The sequence below is a fragment of the Trachypithecus francoisi genome, unplaced genomic scaffold (genome assembly GCF_009764315.1).
Source record: "Trachypithecus francoisi isolate TF-2019V2 unplaced genomic scaffold, Tfra_2.0 Lachesis_group5, whole genome shotgun sequence".
Classification (NCBI taxonomy): Eukaryota; Metazoa; Chordata; class Mammalia; order Primates; family Cercopithecidae; genus Trachypithecus; species Trachypithecus francoisi.
This window is the reverse complement of record NW_022681470.1, coordinates 81,050,397-81,070,807: the sequence shown is the minus strand read 5'-3', so window position 1 is coordinate 81,070,807 and position 20,411 is coordinate 81,050,397. Positions and strand designations below refer to the sequence as shown.

The 20,411-nt window shown below is 44.5% G+C and overlaps 2 protein-coding genes across 2 annotated transcripts in view; both read left to right on the top strand.

Annotated features, from left to right (window-relative positions):
* Nucleotides 1-20,411, top strand: part of CAPN8 (calpain 8) — a 76,808-nt gene that overhangs the window by 5,900 nt on the left and 50,497 nt on the right. The window contains exon 2 of the mRNA XM_033195321.1: nucleotides 5,140-5,209. Within this exon, the coding sequence (XP_033051212.1) occupies nucleotides 5,140-5,209 (70 nt within the window). The remainder of the gene's footprint in view (nucleotides 1-5,139; nucleotides 5,210-20,411) is intronic.
* On the top strand, nucleotides 17,326-17,713 carry LOC117075278 (small nuclear ribonucleoprotein E-like). The gene has a single exon (XM_033197452.1). The coding sequence runs from the start codon at nucleotides 17,326-17,328 to the stop codon at nucleotides 17,602-17,604; it is 279 nt and encodes a 92-aa protein (XP_033053343.1). The 3' UTR covers nucleotides 17,605-17,713.

Genomic DNA, 20,411 nt, shown 5'->3' with positions numbered 1-20,411 from the left:
GCTTGGAGCCACTCTTTCTTCAGCTTTTATGTCTTGGGTTAGTGAATCTGGAGTTTTCAGTTTAGCCACGATTTATTGCATGCTGGTTGTGTTCAGGTGCTGGAGAGGAGTCTTTGTGGAGCTTTGGCTCATCAGGGAGAGACATATGGACAGCTGGCAGGCTGCAGAGTGGTTAAGAGCATGAGTTCATGCGTCAGGTAGATCAGGTTTCTGGTCCCCTCTGTGCCATTTGCTAGCTGAGGAACCATGGAGAAGTTACTAACCACCCCAAGACTCAGTTTCCTCATCCATAAAATAGGGATAATAATATTACCCACTTCACTGTTTTTTGGGAGGCTTGAATGAGGAAATCTAGCTATTATTACAAGACAGAATATCCAGAGGGCGAAATAAGTAGAAATATGAACAAAATGCATGGGAGTTCAGAGGAAGAAGCAGTTAAATTTGACAGTGAAATTGGGGCAGGTTAATTACTGGAGACATTTGAGTTGGGATTGTTGGAAGAGAATCAGGAGAGAGACTGAAGAGAAGGCGCAGGTGTGGGCAGAGGCACTGGGTTGTGGCAGTGCATCGGGAGCAAATGTATTCAGAGGAAGGTGGGAGTCCGTTGTGATGGGAGGAGAGTCATAATCACTCACTGTGGGAAACTGACAGACAAAGCTGGAAACATCCAGTGGGGCCAGATCACAGAGGGATGGAAGTTCTGGGTCAAGCAATGTGGCTATCCTTGAAGGTGATGATGATGAAGATGGCAGCATCTCTGTGGGTTCTAAAAACCAGAGCTCCTAAAGTGCAAACCAAAGCTATCAGACATGGGTAACGCTCTGGGAGAGCAGTGTGGCCAAGTAGTCAGCATCACTGAGACAGTGTGGGTTTCAGTCACTTACTGCCTTGGATTCTTAACTGATACCTGTATTTCCTTAGGCCTGGTCATCAGAGGCTGATCCTAGGTTAGAGTAATTTGTATTTATGGAGTGTTTTGAAATCCTCGCTTGAGTAATAGAAAACAGTATTACTAAAAAGACACGATTGTTATTAGGAAAGATTAAAAAAGGGTTCCAAGTGTGGGTAGGTGTGAGGCTGCCTCTTTACAGAATTCCGCCTCTTTAAAACCTCTCTGACTGCCAATTACTTTGTATCTCTGATCTGTGCTTCAACAGCAACTTAGGAATGGAGAGAAGACCATGCCCAGCTAGTTTTTGCATTTTTATTTGTAGAGATGGGATTTCACCCTGTTGACCGGGCTGGTCTCAAACTCCTGATCTCAAGTGATCAGCTCACCTTGACCTCCCAAAATGCTGGGATTACAGGCGTGAGCCACTATGCCCAGCCCAAAGTTGGGGACTTTCTGTGGTCCCTGAAAGATTCATGTAACATATTAGTCATGACATTTTTTGGTGTGTGTGTATGTGTTTTTCTGGGGTGGGGACATTTTTGAATTATATTGAATACCACATAGTAAAATGGACATTCCATCTACCTACAAACCACTTAGCACCATTCTGTATATTTCACTTTCAGTTGTCTGTAGCCTTTGCCAATCATTCTGTCTTCCAACCCAAACTCAACATTTTAATAGAACTTGGGAAGCTTATTAGATATGAATCTAATGAAATTCTATCTTATGAGCATTGTGACACAAGTAATTGAAGATACAGCTCAGGGAGTTATTTTGGAAGCATCAGCATATTCTGTGGTTAATAGTTGAAGCCATGGGGTTGAATGATGTCACCGAGCAAAAATACTTAGGGGTGTTACTGCTGTATGAAATGGGATAATCTCAGAGGGTTCAGGACCAAGAGCCAGGGGTTCCTTGGTACTTAGGGGCAAGCACAGTGGAGGAATGCATGGAAGAGACTGAGAAGAAATGCTCAGAGAAGCGAGGAGAAAATCAAGCATGAGTAAGGATATGGAAGTCAAGGGAGCAGAACTTTCAGAGAGGAATAGCCCACGGTACCAAATCCAAAGAGAAGTTAGTTATTGGTGACATGGGTGAGAGGAGTTTCATGAAGCTATGGATGTAGAAGTCAGATTTCAGGAGACTGACAGATGAATGGAGAATGAAGAACAGGAACCTATTTATCTATTTATTTTTTGAGACAGAGTCTCACTCTGTTGCCCAGACTAAAGTGCAGTTGTGCAATCTCGACTCACTGCAACCTCTGCCTCTCAGGTTCAAGTGATTCTCTTGCTTCAGCCTCCGGAGTAGCTAGGCCTACAGGTGCCCACCACCACACCTGGCTAACTTTTGTGTTTTTAGTAGAGACAGGGTTTTGCTCTGTTGGCCAGGCTGGTCTGGAACCCCTGACCTCAGGTGATCCACCTGCTTTGGCCTCTCAAAGTGCTGGGATTACAGGCATGAGCCACCACGCCCAGCCAAGAACCTATTTTAAGAGAGTTTTTAAGAAAAGAGATTCTTCCAAACCTCTATAGAGTGTGCTGTCTTTTCTTCCCTCTTGACAATACAGCCTTTTCCTTCTGTTTTTAAGACAACATTAAAATTAAAATTTTTTCTCTTTCTTTTTACTTATTACTCTTTCAGATCTCTGTGCCTTTTATTTGCCAAAAAATGACTGCCTGGAGACTGGGAGCTCTTGAGCACCCGGGGTGAACATTTGCAGCTACACACTTTTAGAACACCCAGATTGGCTGGTGCCACCTTTCTCTTTAAGTTGCTACCAGAGATTGCAAAAGACTGAAAGTGAATGAATAAACGAAAAACTAAAGGTCCATCACTGGAGAACCTTTATTTACAAATAAATAAATAGAAACAAAATAAACAAGCTAAATAACGTGTGGTACTTTTAATGAAGTTACAAAGCTCTCTATGTCCTAAGAAAAGATGCATGTACAAGACATATGTGATAAAAATGTGTGTCTGTATATAGATGTGCTTTTATATCAGAAGACAGTTTCTGGAGGGACACTTAAGAAACGCTACCAGTGCGGACTCTGAGGTAGAAGGGATTGTGTGTTTTACACTGTTATTTACTGTTGGGGATTTTCTCATGTTCATGTACTAATTTTTCAATGAAAAACAGGTAAATAAATTTTTGTTGTTGTTGTTGTTTTTGAGATGGAGTTTCACTCTTGTTGCCCAGGCTGGAGTGCAATGGTGTGATCTTGGCTTACTGCAACCTCCGCCTCCTGGATTCTCCTGCTTCAGCCTCCTGAGTAGCTGGGATTATAGGGGTGCACCACCACGCCCGGCTAATTTTTGTATTTTTAGTAGAGACGGGGTTTCACCATGTTGTCTAGGATGGTCTCGAACTCCTGACCTCAGGTAATCCGCCCGCCTCGGCCTCCCAAAGTGCTGGGATTACAGGCATAAGCCACTGCACCCTGCAAAAATTTTTTTAATACTTGAAAAAAAAAAAAGTCAGCCCAGGGGAACTGTTTCTGCCATTTCAGCAGGAGCTGTCACCTTATAGAGGCTATGGGGCTGCCACCTGGAAGGCTCCACCTCCCACAACAGAATCCCAGAATCCCCGTTGCCAGCTCCATCCAGACCGCAAGCGTCTGCCCTCAGCCCACCGTCCTGCTTCCCAGTCCTTTTTGATCTGCCCTTTCTTCACCTCTATGAAGTAAGAACGAAATGATTCTCTCTCTCTCTGACCAGACAGTCTTTGATGTAGTGCAGCCCAAGATGCCTCTGATTAAATGTAGGCTGACTTCCGTTTTGTCCCTTGAGGTCCTGTCCTTTTCCCCTAGCAGTTTGCCTGGTGAACAGGTAGACCCATCTCTTCTTTAGGAACCAGTACGTAGACTGCTCCTGCATCCTACCTTTCTAACGGACAGGCATCATCTCCCACCCACTAAATCTCGCAGCCATCATCCCTGTTGGGCCCTTCTCATTTTTCTCTCTTTGTGTTTTTTCTCCTTTTGCGGATATAGCCTACATTCTATTATTATGCACTAGCCTTTTTTCTCTGACTTTTTCATAATGTCAATCTTGGTTTCCTATATACACCACAAGCACCTTGAGGCCAAGAACTATGTGGTTTATTTCTTTTCTTTCTGCATTTCACCATGTTTCCCTCTTTCCCCTGCCTGCCATGGTTCAAAGGGTGCGGGATACAAAATGGGCACTCAAAAAATCCTTGCTGGGTAAACAAAGAAAGGATGACTAAAGCATGAGTCATTGTGCCCCAACAGAGCACCAGAGCCATGAGACTGCTTGTAGGCAGATGCCAGTTGAGATAGGTGAGTGGAGGAAGTAAGTGCAGGTCAGGTGTGTGAATGTATCAGAGATGAGTTCTCTTCTCAGGACACATGGTACTTCTGACACCTCAGTGTGTCCATCAGCACATGGGGTCATTATCATTTAGTCAAGACTTTAACAAGTGCCCACAGGGTGCACAGCAGTATGCTAAATATTCTTCTAATCTTCTCTTTATGTAAATAGGGGTGTTTTCTGAATAGGTGATATCATTTTTCATCACGTATTATCTCAGCCTTTGCCTTTCTCCTACCTCCGTGTTCCTCACCACCTTTTCACACCCACACACCCACACCACACATATAGTATTAAAACACTAGTCCTATCCGGGTGCTGTGGCTCATGCTTGTAATCCCAGCACTTTGGGAAGCCGAGGCAGATGATCACTTGAAGTCAGGAGTTCGAGACCAGCCTGCCTATAATGGTGAAATCCCATCTCTACTAAAAATACAAAAAACAAACAAACAAACAAACAAAATTAGCCAGGTGTGGTGCACGTGCCTGTAATCCCAGCTATGTGGTAGGCTGAGGCAGGAGAATCACTTGAATCCGGGAGGCGGAGGTTGCAGTGAGCCGAGATCATGCCACTGCACTCCAGCCTGTGCAACAACGCGAGATGCTGTCTCAAAAATAAAATAAAATAAAATAAATAAAAAATAACCAAAAAATGAAAACACTAGTTCTGGCAGGGGCTCTGGACTCCAGCTCCTGCTCTGTTCACCCCCGGCTATGTGACTGTGGGCAGGGCTCGTCTCCTCTCTGGGCTTCAGAGTCCTCAGCAACAAAACAATGTGATGGGCAGTAGACGATCTCCTGGGTTTCTTCCCGCTGTGCACTCTGGGACTCTGATGTTCCTTTCCCCAGGCTGCCACCGTCACTGAGCACCTTGTGACTTGTGTTTTGTTCCAAATTGCTTTCAGGAGTTGTGTCCCAGCCCTCAGTTTATCATTGGTGGAGCCACGCGCACAGACATTTGTCAGGGTGGTCTAGGTGAGTAACTGGGGAGAGTCTTATTTGTTTTGGGAGAGGGTGGGTGTGTATGTGTCATGAGGAAACATCAGATGAAGCTGTGAGACTTCACTGAGTGAATTAGGTACCTGATGTGTCTGTCTGGGTTTGTGTTTTTTGAGATTACATCCTTCACTGTGGGTCCAAATGACGGAAATACCTCTTGGCTCCCCCTAATGAGAGATTTTGCCAGCTCATTTAACCACTTTAATGCTAGAGCAAGGAGCCAGGATTACAGGCGTAGAGTAGATATCTGTGCTATACCGTGTTTTTGTTGCAGTTACCTTTAAGTAGACATAATTTGTCCTATGGAATGACGGGCTGTCATAATAAGTGCTTTTATAATTAGTAAGAAAACAAGAATCTTATTTTTCTAGCCAGGCATTCTTTCATAGGCCTGGGATCCTGTAATCAAAAACCTTCATTTCTGACCTTATCATATTCCTTTTAAATTGGGGGCAGTTGAGGTTAAGACATAATTTCATTTAGTTTTGTAAGTTCTAGCCTCCATTGTCAGAAACCGAGGCTCTCCTGGTAGCAGACGAGCTTTATTGATCTCGTAAGCCCTCCTGATACCAAGGCCTCACAGATGGGAGTTTCTGTGTTGAATTGGACAATCCTTACATTTTATGGACAACATGGCTGTGAATTGAATTTGAGGGGTTTCCAAATCACCCTACAGTGACAGCTGCAAAATACAGAACTGGAAATGAAGACAGAAAAGAAACAAATGCTGTTTACTGAAAATCGGCAACACAAACAGAAATCTCAGCATCACATGGATCCCATAACCGCCCCCTCTTTATTTTTTTCAGGAGGTTTTCTCTTTTTCTCATTCTTATTGCAACCGGGAAAGCCCTTTCTCTTCAACCTGCTGGAAATGTTCATGATTTTGAAAATCACAAGGCGTTTTATTTTAAGTGCTTCCCATGTTCTCTCCTTTAATGAATATAGCAAATATACCCTAGAAAGAGCTCACAGAGCGTGACCATCAAGCAGCGGGAATGATTCGGGGTGCCACATGCGAGCGCGTGCCCGGTTCCCTGAAAACCACAGCCTCCATTTCCCGAGCTTTTGTGTGAGGGCTCACAGAGGGGTAGCGTTCTGACCTTTTCTTGTTCTGGGTAAGTGTGGTGCCTTTCTACTTCCAGCTGCATGTTTAACCTAATTATCCCTGTGTCTCAGGGACACACAACTTCGAGTGCACCCCAAACAGCTCTTGTTGGAGATGAATTAACTGTGGGAAAGGTATTTAATAAGTACCTTTTCCTTGATGGGCTTGGATGGATTTTTCTTTGAATAGTTTTAAGCAAGGAGAAGTGAGGGTTTCCAAAAAGCGGCCTGAGCGTTACCATGGTGAGTGAGTGCTGCCAATGGAGACGGAGGCTGGAAGCACAGGAAATGAACCCAACCAGCTCTCCGAATCCAGCTCACATCAGAACAAATGGGGCAGCCTCTGTGGTGGTTGCCCCGGGGAGCCCAGCTGCTGCAGTGGTTTTCTTTTTTTTTTTTAAATTTTTTTTCTTTTTTTTATTATACTTTAAGTTATAGGGTACATGTGCATAACGTGCAGGTTTGTTACATATGTATACTTGTGCCATGTTGGTGTGCTGCACCCATCAACTCGTCAGCACCCATCAATTCATCATTTATATCATGTATAACTCCCAATGCAATCCCTCCCCCCTCCCCCCTCCCCCTGATAGGCCCCAGTGTGTGATGTTCCCCTTCCCGAGTCCAAGTGATGTCATTGTTCAGTTCCCACGTATGAGTGAGAACATGCGGTGTTTTGTTTTCTGTTCTTGTGATAGTTTGCTAAGAATGATGGTTTCCAGCTGCATCCATGTCCCTACAAAGGACGCAAACTCATCCTTTTTTATGGCTGCATAGTATTCCATGGTGTATATGTACCACATTTTCTTAATCCAGTCTGTCACAGATGGACATTTGGGTTGATTCCAAGTCTTTGCTATTGTGAATAGTGCCACAATAAACATACGTGTGCAAGTGTCTTTGTAGTAGAATAATTCATAATCCTTTGGGTATATACCCAGTAGTGGGATGGCTGGGTCATATGGTACATCTAGTTCTAGATCCTTGAGGAATCGCCATACTGTTTTCCATAATGGTTGAACTAGTTTACAATCCCACCAACAGTGTAAAAGTGTTCCTATTTCTCCACATCCTCTCCAACACCTGTTGTTTCCTGACTTTTTAATGATTGCCATTCTAACTGGTGTGAGATGGTATCTCATTGTGGTTTTGATTTGCATTTCTCTGATGGCGAGTGATGATGAACATCTTTTCATGTGTCTGTTGGCTGTGTGAATGTCTTCTTTTGAGAAATGTCTGTTCATATCCTTTGCCCACTTTTTGATGGGGTTGTTTGTGTTTTTCTTGTGTATTTGTTTGAGTTCTTTGTAGATTCTGGATATTAGCCCTTCGGATGCCCTCTCTCACCACTCCTATTCAACATAGTGTTGGAAGTTCTGGCTAGGGCAATCAGGCAAGAGAAAGACATCAAGGGTATCCAGTTAGGAAAAGAAGAAGTCAAATTGTCCCTGTTTGCAGATGACATGATTGTATATTTAGAAAACCCCATTGTCTCAGCCCAAAATCTCCTTAAGCTGATAAGCAACTTCAGCAAAGTCTCAGGATACAAAATTAATGTGCAAAAATCACAAGCATTCTTATATACCAGTAACAGACAAACAGAGAGCCAAATCATGAATGAACTTCCATTCACAATTGCTTCAAAGAGAATAAAATACCTAAGAATCCAACTTACAAGGGATGTAAAGGACCTCTTCAAGGAGAACTACAAACCACTGCTCAGTGAAATCAAAGAGGACACAAACAAATGGAAGAACATACCATGCTCATGGATAGGAAGAATCAATATCGTGAAAATGGCCATACTGCCCAAGGTGATTTATAGATTCAATGCCATCCCCATCAAGCTACCAATGAGTTTCTTCACAGAATTGGAAAAAATGGCTTTAAAGTTCATATGGAACCAAAAAAGAGCCCGCATTGCCAAGACAATCCTAAGTCAAAAGGACAAAGCTGGAGGCGTCACGCTACCTGACTTGAAACTATACTACAAGGCTACAGTAACCAAAACAGCATGGTACTGGTACCAAAACAGAGATATAGACCAATGGAACAGAACAGAGTCCTCAGAAATAATACCACACATCTACAGCCATCTGATCTTTGACAAACCTGAGAGAAACAAGAAATGGGGAAAGGATTCCCTATTTAATAAATGGTGCTGGGAAAATTGGCTAGCCATAAGTACAAAGCTGAAACTGGATCCTTTCCTTACTCCTTATACGAAGATTAATTCAAGATGGATTAGAGACTTAAATGTTAGACCTAATACCATAAAAACCCTAGAAGAAAACCTAGGTAGTACCATTCAGGACATAGGCATGGGCAAGGACTTCATGTCTAAAACACCAAAAGCAACGGCAGCAAAAGCCAAAATTGACAAATGGGATCTAATTAAACTAAAGAGCTTCTGCACAGCAAAAGAAACTACCACCAGAGTGAACAGGCAACCTACAGAATGGGAGAAAATTTTTGCAATCTACTCAGCTGCAGTGGTTTTTAATGAACAGAGCAGAAAGCGGCTAGGGAGTCCAACCTCCTAAAAGGAGCCAGGTGCAGACTGAGCCTCTGCCAGTAGAAAAGAAGATTCACAGCGCCAAGGCTATAACCCAGAGCATCAGGGTGGGGAGCTAGGGGCTGAGTTGCAACAGCCTCTGTGGCCTGAGGGATCTGAGTCAGGGCTGGTCCTGAACAGTGGGTAAATTGTGAGAGATTAAGAGGAGAGATTTCCCACTTGACATACTGTGTGTATTCCCAAAGAACAAGGGAGCAGCACATGGCACTTGTTGAATTGGGGCCTGATACACATTAACGTTTGTTAAATGTTCTGTTGGCTTTTCAGAGCACAACACAGCACAGTGTAATCTGCTCTAAGGGTTTCTAAAAAAAATGTTTATATATATAAATAATAAATAAATAAATATAAATATAAATAAATACATACATTCGTATATATTTATATATTTATATATATATATATGTATTTTTTTTTTTGAGACAAGGCCTGGCTGTGTCTCCCAGGCTGGAGTGCAGTGGCCCGATCTCGGCTCACTGCAACCTCCTTCTCCTGGGCTCAAGTGATTCTCCCACCTCAGCCTCCTGAGCAGCTGGGACAATAGGTGTGCACTACCACACCCAGCTAATTTTTTTGTATTTTTTGTAGAGACAGGGTTTTGCCGTGTTGTCCAGGCTGGGGTTTTTTTTAAAACAGTTTATTTGTATGATGAAAATGATGTCTTTTTCATAGAGTTCTGTGTTATTATTTCATCATTATTTTGAGTACACACAATATAAAAATTAAAGCAACTGAAAAGCACCCAGTGAAGTCTGTTTCCCAACTGTCTCCACTGACTCCATTGCTCACTGCCTTGCAGCCACTCAAAAAATTTCCTCCGTGTTTCTTTATGCAAATTCAAGCAAATCTAAGTACATATTCTAAATATCCCTTTCTTGTATTGAAGGCAGCACACTATCAACACTGTTTGGCACCTTGCCATTATTTGGTGTCATTTCACTTAATAAAGTATTTGGGAGATCTTTCCATACCACTCTATAAAGCACTTGGTTCTCTGTGAACCATTCCAAGTGTTGCACTCTGTCGTGAGTGTGCACTGTGGTGGATTTATCCTGTCTCCAAAGGATGGACATTTGAGTTATTTTCTCTCTTGCATTCGTATAAAACACGTGGCAGTGGATCTCCTTGTTCGCACTTCATTTTGGGTATGTGAGACTATTTGCCAGCAGGTCCAAAGTCTGGCTGCTTCTGTCAGGGTGGGCTATGTGTTGTCCCTTCCTCCCTACTGTCCTTGCTAAGCCAGATTTTCATCCTAAGTGTGTGAGTCTCTTGGCTACCATCAGATGTTATGCTTACATAGAGCCCAGGAGCTGGCTTTCCTTGAGGACATATTTTAGGAAATAAAGATTGAGGAAGCTGAATGCCAAGGATCCAATTGCTTCAAGTAATTTTTTCCGGTAGAATATGACTTTTCTTTGGGTAGCTCAGTCCCTGAAGGAGGACAGTATGATTTTACCTCCACTTAAGTAATTAAATGATTAATCCTTTGTTGAAACAGCCCTCAAATGAAAGCCCTCCCACAACACTTAGGCCTCCTGGCACATTGAGAAGGAGAGTTCTTCAAAGTTGCTGTTCCTGGCAATCCTAGCCTTTCCTTGCTCCATCTTCTCAGTGGAGCCTGTTCTCAACATGTCTAGCAAGGGCCACCCACACTCAGTGTCTTACTGGAGTGCGAGGCAGACTCAGGGCTGCCCCATGTGGTGATGGAGTAAGCTGTAAGTGGTCCCCTGTGGGTCATGTCTGTGGGTGCTTTTTCCAGTGGACACTCAAGGGTGCACATCACTCAGGAAACTGCAGGGACCCAGCCAGTCTCTCCACTGCTCATTCCATCACAGTCTCTCTCCCTTGCATTTTGGCCTATGCACATTTCAGAGCATCTCGAGACCTCTGTGGCCACTAAAATAGACTTTGTCCTAAGAATATGTACCCATTTCTGGCTTTGTGCAACGCCTTATAATAAGTCATACCCATATATCAACCAGAACTCCTTTGGTCACTGGCTTTCAAAGTCCAACCCAACTATTAATAGCTTAAGGAAAAGGAGAATTTACTGGCTTATCCAACTAGATCATGGAAGGGGAACGGCATTGTTGGCCTCGAAGCCTGGTTCCAGGGATCTAAATGTTCCTGGCACACTCTCTCCCCATCTCTCTTCTCTGTTGGTATCTACAGGTTGGCTTCATTCTCTTCCATGGCAGACAGGATCTATCTGGCAGGAAACAGGACCACTAATGATTCCAAACTTTCTCTCAGTATAATCATAAACCTGCTTTGGTTTTACTGATCTCAGAAAAGGACTGTGATGTTATGGTTTGGGTCTTCTGCCACTCCTTGAGCCAGTTACTGCAGCCAGGGCAGTGAGGTGCCATATGGTTAGCCCAGCCTGGATCAGGGGCCCATTCTTGTTGTTGGGAGCCTCTTGTGACTGGGAACCTTCTCTAAAACCACAGGGAGAACTATCCAAAAGAAGGGGCATGGCCATGGCTCTGGGCAGACAGAATAAGGCAGGTACACCCCAACATGTAAATGGAGAGGGATCCCAGGTCTGGTCCAGCCTGCACTCTCCCTCTCCAAGGCCACCTCTTCCCTCTGAGCCCCATGGCCCTGGCATCTTTCCCCCTCTCCTAAATCCATCACTCTGCAATGCTCCTGGAAATGTCTTTGCCAAGGGCCCCTCCTCTCTCTCTCTTGATCTACCACTAGCAGCATCTAATTCAGTATGCACAGGTAGTCTTCTTGTTGCACCTCTGCCCTCCCCATCTCAGATTTCACAGCTGTAAAGTGCAGATATAATCAAAGCCAGCTGGTCAGGTGGCTGTGATGGGTAGAGAGTTGACACTTGGTTCCTTGTCCTCTAGGAAGTGGGGGCTCCCATAGGTGGAGGGGGATGTTAATAACCCTGGGAGTCCTGACTGTGCGCTCCATGAGACTGTCTTACACATTGATATATCCATGGTGCTTGGTGCCTAGCCGGGCTCCATAAATGTCTGTTGCACTTTTGATCTGTTGATGTAAACCCTCCGCCTGTCATTGTTATTAAATCATTTGAAAACACAGATAGCCTAAATCCAAGGGTTTTTGTATTTTTCATTTTCCTTTGCCAGCATCACTCTTGGCAATCAGGCTGGATCAGGCATTTAGAATAAAAATTCCATCCTGAGGTTGCCTATGTGTCTCTATTTTCAAAAGATTTCAGAGTTTCATGCAAACCAGCTTGTCTGCATGTCTGTCCCCAGGTTGCTGACACTGCTGGGTGGGTACATTAAGGGGGTTGGAAGTGCTGGCTGATCCTTGACAGTGGAAGGATGTCCTGAGAACAGGTCATGAAGGAGACTGTCCCCAGCCTGTGATGGTGGCTGTGGATAAAGGAACACAATGCTCATTGCATCCTGGGGACCCCAGCAGGACTCTCAGAGTAAGCCTGTTTCTCACAGGCTCAGCAGTAACTGCTAACTCTACCTGCCATGCAAGCTCCATCCAGTTCTTACCTGAGTGCATCCACAGGTAGGGAAACACTAAGGCGTGGTATCATTTGTGCCTATGGTTGTGAAAATGCAACAGGACTTGAATCGTCTTTGTGTGTAAATAGGCCCAGAGGCCACATGAGCAATGCTACATATAAAAGTAGAAGAACTTGGTCTCTAAAAACTGAAATTTGATGCTTGCTGCTTTCAGGAATGGGGAGCAAGAGACTTTCTTCTTTCCTAAATGAGGACCAGAGACTTCCAGAATGTAGAAAGAAATTAGAGTGCTTTTTGAGTAACACATTGCTAATAGGTTTATCCAAACTTTGAATCTAGTGGGTGGTTTATTTTCCATTGGGATTCATGAGTGAGATGAGCTTTGCCTTAAGGGTTTGGTAAGTGCCGGGGTTTCTTTCTCTGTCTCCTGCTTTACCCATCTATTTTTCACTCTGTCTTATACTCTGTGTGTTTGTGCTTGTGTGTGTTTTTCTCTTCTAACTCCCTTTTCTCTATTGACCTGATTTTTCTCTTCACCTCTATGAAATGGATGTCTTTTTCATTTTTGTTGCATTTATTGAGTAGAGTTTTATATTCCGTATTTCTGTTTTGTAAAAAGAATGACTTTTTTTTACATTTTCATATGTCTCTAAAGGCAAACAAGGAACCAACAGCAACAACCTAAATCCAGTTGCCTTCTCTTCTGCATCCTGCACATTGATTTTCCTCTGTGAGTCCACGCTTCCCCACGGAGCCAGGCCTGGACTCCTGGAACAGGGGCCTGGTGTGCACATCACTAGTCAGTAATTGGAAGTAGTGTCAGCATCTTTAAGATCACTTTCCTGTACACCTTTTGATCTGTAGCATCCTTCGAGGACTGTGGCAAAGTAAATCAGTTCACTAGGACTGAGCAGATACTTTTAATGAGCATCAGGGAAGCCTCAGGGAACGTAAAGGGCCAAATCTACTCATTGATTCTGGAGAGCACAGGGTCAGGCCTCCGGCAGGTGGGAAAAACTGCAGATGACAGCTCCATGCGATCCAGGGGGCTTAACTGATTCAGGGGAAGTTCACTCTGCTACCCGCGGGGGCTCCCTTTCTCTGTGGCACATCTTTTCCCTCAATTTTGGGTCCTGGTTCTCATCGCCCTCTGGTTTTGTTATACTAACACCAATCTCCTTTCTACTCTGAACAAAGGGTCCAGGACAACAACTTCCACTTTAATGAGAGTGTGAGGTCGTGGATTACAGGAGGATTTGCATATTGCGCGTTATTTCAGGAGCACGAAAGAATTCTGCTTTGCGTGGAGAGTTCCGCAAACCTTCACTAACTTAGCTCCTTGCAGTATTACTGCAGGAGATGAAGTATAGTCATGGAAATCGGGGTGATTTTCATATCATATGACAGTTGCTGCAAATATCCAAAACCCCACATCTGCTCACTGCCATTTCATAATTATGTTGTCTATCAGGTCCCTCTCCAAATCTTTTGTTCAAGACATTAATAGAAAAGCATAGCATTATTATACTTTTTAATAAACATATTTTGATAACTTTCAGTATAATTGTTTTTATGGCCCTATTTTTAGTCTGAAGCATTTGCCAAAGAGGTCCTTCCTGTAAACCAAAAAGTGACCGCAGCAGGTCTCAATCAATTTGAGGTTTTATTTTGCTAAGGTTGAGGACACATCTGGGAAAAAGAAACACAAGTCACAGTAGGATCTGTGACCTGTTCTTTTTCCAAAGAGGGTTTTGGGAACTTCAACATTTAAAGTGGAAAGAGCAAGCAGGAGGGAAGAAAAAAAGGAGAGGGTAGGCAATGAGGCAAGTGGTTACATTCTTGTGAGGCTCTGATTAGTGCTCAGTGAATCTACACTTTACATGTGAAAAGAAGTGGGTAGAGGAAAAGTCATTTATGCATTTTTCTTGTGTTCAGTAAATCTGCATTTTACATAGGATAAAGCAAGCCTGTGAAATTACAACTATCTGTTTGGGAACAAAAGAAAGGTAGTTTTTGGGCAACTCAATTCCCAAGTTTAAATTTTCCTTTACCATAATGAGTTTGGGGTCCCAAGATTCCACTTTTCTTTCACAATGCACAGGAAAGGCTAAGAATCTTACCTTACAGGCATGCTAGGCTCCTTCTGCCAGGGCAGACTTCTTTTTGCCAGAAGAGAATTTTGTCAGTGCCCTCCAGTTTCACCTACTCAGAGGTGACCTGACTATTCCTCACTTTGTAAGAAAAGTGCAAAATTGCCAGTGAGCCTGAGTCTCCACGAAGACACCCTCTGAACCTTATGAGAGGTGGCAGGTCGTCCCAGGCCAGGGCATGCTCTCTTAGCTCCAGCTCAGCTGGGCTGCCTGAGGTTTGGGTCTGAAAATCAAGTCTTAGAGTGTTTCTGATTCCTACTGAGAGGGTTGCTTGTTAAAATGAATCTGTTTTGCATTCTAGGGGATAATTATTTTAACACCTTTCACAGACCCCAGTGTTAGGACTTGACTTCACACCTACCAGCTCTGCTCTCTGCCTGTGGCTTCAGTTTTGCAGACGTTATCCCAGGGCCTAAGGACAATTTCTCTGTCACAGACTGGCCGTGAGTCTTGGGTTTCTTCAGCTCTCTCTGACTTATTAGGGGTACCCTGCTGCCCCGCCTCAGCCATTAGTTCCAGCACTTGTGGATGGTTCTTAAAGGGGACAACTAAAAGAGATCTGAAGACAATGCAGTTGATCAAGCATCAGTAATGCAATATTCCAGTCCCCAAGGCTCAAGGGAGCCTATGCATGCTCTCTTGGGGATGTGGTTGAAGAGAAAAAGGTGGAGACAGGCTGGTGCAAAAGTAGGAAGTGTGAGGTTACAGGCTGTGTTAAGGCCTCTGTCACATTCAGGGCAGCTCTGGGCATTTACTGGAAGCCCTGGCAGCAGCATCTGGCACTGGCTGGGAGACGTACACCCTCAGTTCTTCCGTAGGCTGGCTCCCGCCATCCAAGGAATACAGCAGGATGCTCCCAGAAAAGGCTGGTCCTTCTGGAAGCAAATCCATACCACCTGCTCATGGGAGAAAGGACAGGTGACGCCCTTCTAAGAGGCCATGAACCTGAGGAATGGAAACAAGTCCCATCTAACAAGTCCTTTGCAGACACTGTTCTGTCTCTAGTGCTTTCTCTTGGCCCTGTGGTTGCTGTGTCACCTCCCTCTTGTTGTCTCAGCTGTTCTTGCTGACATCGGGCTGGGCAATCCCTCGCCAGCTGGCAGAAGTGGATTGGGTCTTCCCTGTACAGAGTGCAGTCTATTTTCCCCAGAGTGCTCCCTGTACCCCCATAGCCACCTTGTAAATTTACAGGGGGCATTTCTTGCTGGCTTAGGGAATGGGATGAAGCCACTCCATACCTTGCCCCAAACCTGCTCCTTGAAAGTGGAGCACTTTGGTTTACCCTCTCCCTTCTGCTCCGGGAGGCCTCTTTGTGCCTCCCTCAGGGGTCCCATAGGGCAGCTAAGCAGCCCTGGGATGTGTTCTCCGGCTTCATGACCCAGTACCTGGTTACTTTGGTCTGCATTCTTGTTCAGCCTTGGTCCCTGATGCTCTGCCACCTGGGACCCCAGCCTTCTGCTCTATAGTGGGAGAGAGACCTGGGGATCCCTCCCCAGTTGCATCTGGAGCCCCTTCTGTACACGTGTTCAGGACTCAAAAACTGTGTTTCTCCATCATTTAACAGGACAATGCCTGGAGTGGTCCCCCCATCCCCTTCAGACTTGGCTTAGGCTCATATTTCCTCAAATTCCATTTGCTCTGACTTGTTTTGCATGTCTGCTTAGGAGCAGTGTCTCCTTTCTCTGCTGGATCCTGGGTATCCAGAGTTGGAGGGTGTGATGGTTAATACTGAGTGTCAACTTGATTGGACTGAAGGATACAAAGTATTGTTCCTGGGTGTGTCTGTGAGGGTGTTGCCAAAGGAGATTAACATTTGAGTCAGCGGACTGGGAGACGCAGACCCACCCTCATTCTGGGTGGGCACCATCTAATTAGCTGCCAGCGTGGCCAGGATAAAAGCAGGCCGAGGAATATGGAAGGACAGGACTTGCCGAGTCTTCCCGACTTCATCTTTCTCCTGTGCTGGATGCTTCCTGCCCTTGAACATCGGACTCCAAATTCTTCAGCTTTTGGACTCTTGGACTTACACCAGTGGTTTGCCAGGGGCTCTCAGGCCTTTGACCACAGACTGAAGGCTGCACTGTTGGCTTCCCTGCTTTTGGGGTTTGGGGACTTGGATGGGCTTCCTGGCTCCGCAGCTTGCAGACAGCTTATTGTGGAACTTCATCTTGTGACCGTGTGAATCAATACTCCTTAATAAACTCCCTTTCATATATACATCTATCCTATTAGTCCTGTCCCTGTAGAGAACCTTGACTAATACAGACACATCTAGGGAAGGATTAACTCTGGGGGCCACAACTCCGATGCCTACAGAGGCCACATAAATGAGTAAAATAGGCCAGGAGGAGGTAACAAGAGAGAGCAGTGGGGACTGTGGCAAACCAGAGAGCATGCACTGTGTGAGGAGGAAGCCACAAACGAGGAGGAGGAACCACAAGCGAGGAAGTCACCTCACTCTAGCTGGATGTCACCACGCAGGAGCTGGGAGACCTTCCCAGACTGCCCTGCGTTTCCTAGCGCTCCCCTAGAAACTCTCACTCCCCTCACCCTGCTCTGGTTTCTTTACAGGATTTACCACCACCTGTCACATGTGTTTATTTATTGTTTGCTGTTCTCACTAGTATGTATACTCCATAACATCAAGGATTTTATTTTTCCCCACTATTGTATCCTTAGGGCCTGGAATACTTGGCACAGATTGAATGCTCAGTAAACATTTGTAGAATAAGTAGAGAGAGAAATTTTGGCCAGATTTTGCAGTTTTTCTAAGAAATCAGAAATCTAGGAAATTCCATCATGGTGTACTGTGGTCAGGGCCAGAAACTGCAGAAAGCTATGACAGAGCCCATCAATCTCATCTTCAGATCCTTACAAAATAGATCCCAGATTCAGGTATGGCTCTATGAGCAACTGAATATCTGGATAGAAGGCTGTATCATTGGTTTTGATGAGTATATGAACTTTGTATTAGTTGATGCAGAAGAGATTTATTCTAAAACAAAGTTAAGAAAACAACTGGGTTGGATCATGCTAAAAGGAGATAATATTACTCAGCTACACAGTGTCTCCAACTAGAAATGATCAATGAAGTGAGAAATTGTTGAGAAGGATATAGTTTGTTTTTAGGTGTCCTTTGTCCAATATGAACATTTATTCATATTGTTTTGATTACCCTTTTGTTATTACAAGATGACAATAAGTATTGTGGTATTATTTGTATTAATTTTTTTTTTTTTTTTTTTTGTTTTTTTGAGACGGAGTCTCGCTCTGTCACCCAGGCTGGAGTGCAGTGGCCGGATCTCAGCTCACTGCAAGCTCCGCCTCCCGGGTTCACGCCATTCTCCTACCTCAGCCTCCCGAGTAACTGGGACTACAGGCGCCCGCCACCTCGCCCGGCTAGTTTTTTTGTATTTTTTAGTAGAGACGGGGTTTCACCGTGTTAGCCAGGATGGTCTCAATCTCCTGACCTCATGATCCGCCCGTCTCGGCCTCCCAAAGTGCTGGGATTACAGGATTGAGCCACCGCGCCCGGCCCATTTTTATTTTTATTTTTATTTTTTTAAGGAAATCCGAAGTCTAGATTTTCTAGAAATCTAGAAATCACTACGCTGGCCAGTACTGTATGCGCTGGACAGACTAGATCTGCAAGCAGATTAGGACAGGTTTATCGCCTTCAGTCTACATCAAGCCCCTACCGGGCCTGAATTATGGTGCGGAGCCTGGGGACTTTCTACATTCCAGTCAGCTTTCACCTGTGATCTGCGTTGAGCTACTGCGAGCTGTCCTCACTTTGGTGTTTGGAGAAACTCTGTGCTTCTGTAGATTGTGTTCCAGGCTTCTGTGCAGTCAGAAGGCTTTCTCTGCAGTTGCCCTGCCCACCAGCCTGGCCAGGGTCCCCTCTACTACTCCCTTTAAGAGTTTTGCTTCCTTCCTATTTCCTTTCACATATTTTTGCTCTTCAGCATTGTACTCAGGATATTTTCCCAGCCTCAAAATATCTTGTTTTCTGCTCACATCACCCCACTGGGTTCCTTGGCATTTTAATATTTGAGGGCAGTTCATCTCATCTCAGTATATTTGAGCCTGGAGACCACTCTCATCTTGCTAGGAGATGCCATTATCTCTGTTTAATATTCGATGCAATTTAAAGATCTCTGTACATTTGGAAACCTCAGGATACCTAGCCCGGAGATGGAACTGCCATGCCACTTAGGATCATTTTTGGAGGGGACACTTGACAGTGTGTCAGGACTATCCCCAACAGTAACGACAATGTGCCATTTTTGTATCTCATCACGTGTATTTCAGCCATGGCTGGAGCTAACAATTCCATCTCAGTGCTCATCTTTTCATTTCTTTCCCTGTTGCACCTGACTTCTAGCATTTTTGTCTTATTTTTGAAACCAAAGAGAATTATAATTAAACTCAGTAAGCAAGCTGCTTTCCCTTGAAACAGGCTCTGAGATGTATTTACATAAGCCTCAAATATATTTACTCAGTGGGTTTTTTCCCCCTCTGGTGAATCAATTCCATTTTTTAATTTACTAAGAAAAATTTTTCCCTCTAAGCAGCATTAAAGGTTTGATTTAAAGCTGGAGGTGAGGCAGAAAGTCCTGAAGCTGTTTCATGCCATTCAGTCTTATTCCCTTCCACAATCACAGAAACAAGATGGATGAGAATTGGCTTGGTGGGCTTCATAAGCAACTAGGAGGAGCTCTGAAATAATCTGAACAAGTTTCTTCAGCTGTGAAGAGTTTGCTTGCTTTTTTTTTGCCTTTCCCTCTCCACTGAAAACTTAGAAGGTAAGGCAAAAATGGCTTCTGATTCAAAGATGACCCGCCAGCCTTTCCTGTTCTTTCCTCTGTTTTGAAGTACATTAACTCTCTGGGGTGCTCTGTAGCTCCTGGAAGCCAAAGATCCCCCTGGCCCAGAATTGTAGTGATGTGTGACAGCTGCCCTCCCTGTGGAGCTGGCCCTCGCGCTGCTATCAGGTCTGATATCAGGTCTGAGAGGCCCCTTCTGGGTCATAATGGGAACCAGGAGTGGAGGTGCTGGGAAGCCTATGGGGGGCAGCAGAAGTGGATTATTTAGTGTGCCTTATTATATGTAGCATGACTCCAAAGAGTTATTTTGAGGCTATAAAAAATATAGTTGCCATAAATGAGTCATGTTACCATTGTTCAGAAAAACACCAGTACTTTGGGGGCTAAGCTTTGAAACTCTTTGTTTCAGAAAAATACCAGACTTGGGGCTAATCTTTGAAACTCTTAGTGACTTTCTTCCCTGGGTGACCCCAATACCCCACCATCTGCTGAAAACACAGCACTTGGGCCCTTTTGAGTTTTCTGGGTATCTGTTATGCCCAGGATTGGTGTTCTCTATAATCTTGCTTCTAGAACACTGGTAACTTGCTATCATCTACTCTAAAAGGAGGATGATGTTCTAGTAAGGTGTGCCAGGTTCTTAATTTACAAGTACAGTAGGAGGTGGGCTCATGGTGTTGAATGGTGGTGGATTGAAGTACTGTTGGTTGGTTGTGGATGCTTACAGGAGTGAGGAAACATGTGGTTTATCTGACATACTCATTTGTCAGGATCAGGAAGAATTTTCATAGCCCACTTACTCATTTAAATATTTGTCAAATGTCTTCTTCATGCCAGGAAACAGCAGAGAACAAATAGGCACTCTTTCCTCTCCTGGGAAAGAGGGCGGGGAAGAAGGTTCTAGGCTGCAGGAAGAAGATGAATAAAGGTCCTTTGGCTAGGAAGTGCATAGCACTGGGGCAGGGGACTTGCAAAGTAGTGGTAGGACTGGGGCAAACATGGAGCAGTTAGTGCAAAGGCTGAGAGTGGAGAGGGGGCAGTGGCCAGATCACGCAGGGC

Coding starts and splice junctions, on each gene's coding strand:
- LOC117075278 (XM_033197452.1), top strand. CDS start 17,326: ATGGTGTACTGTGGTCAGGGCCAGAAACTGCAGAAAGCTATGACAGAG.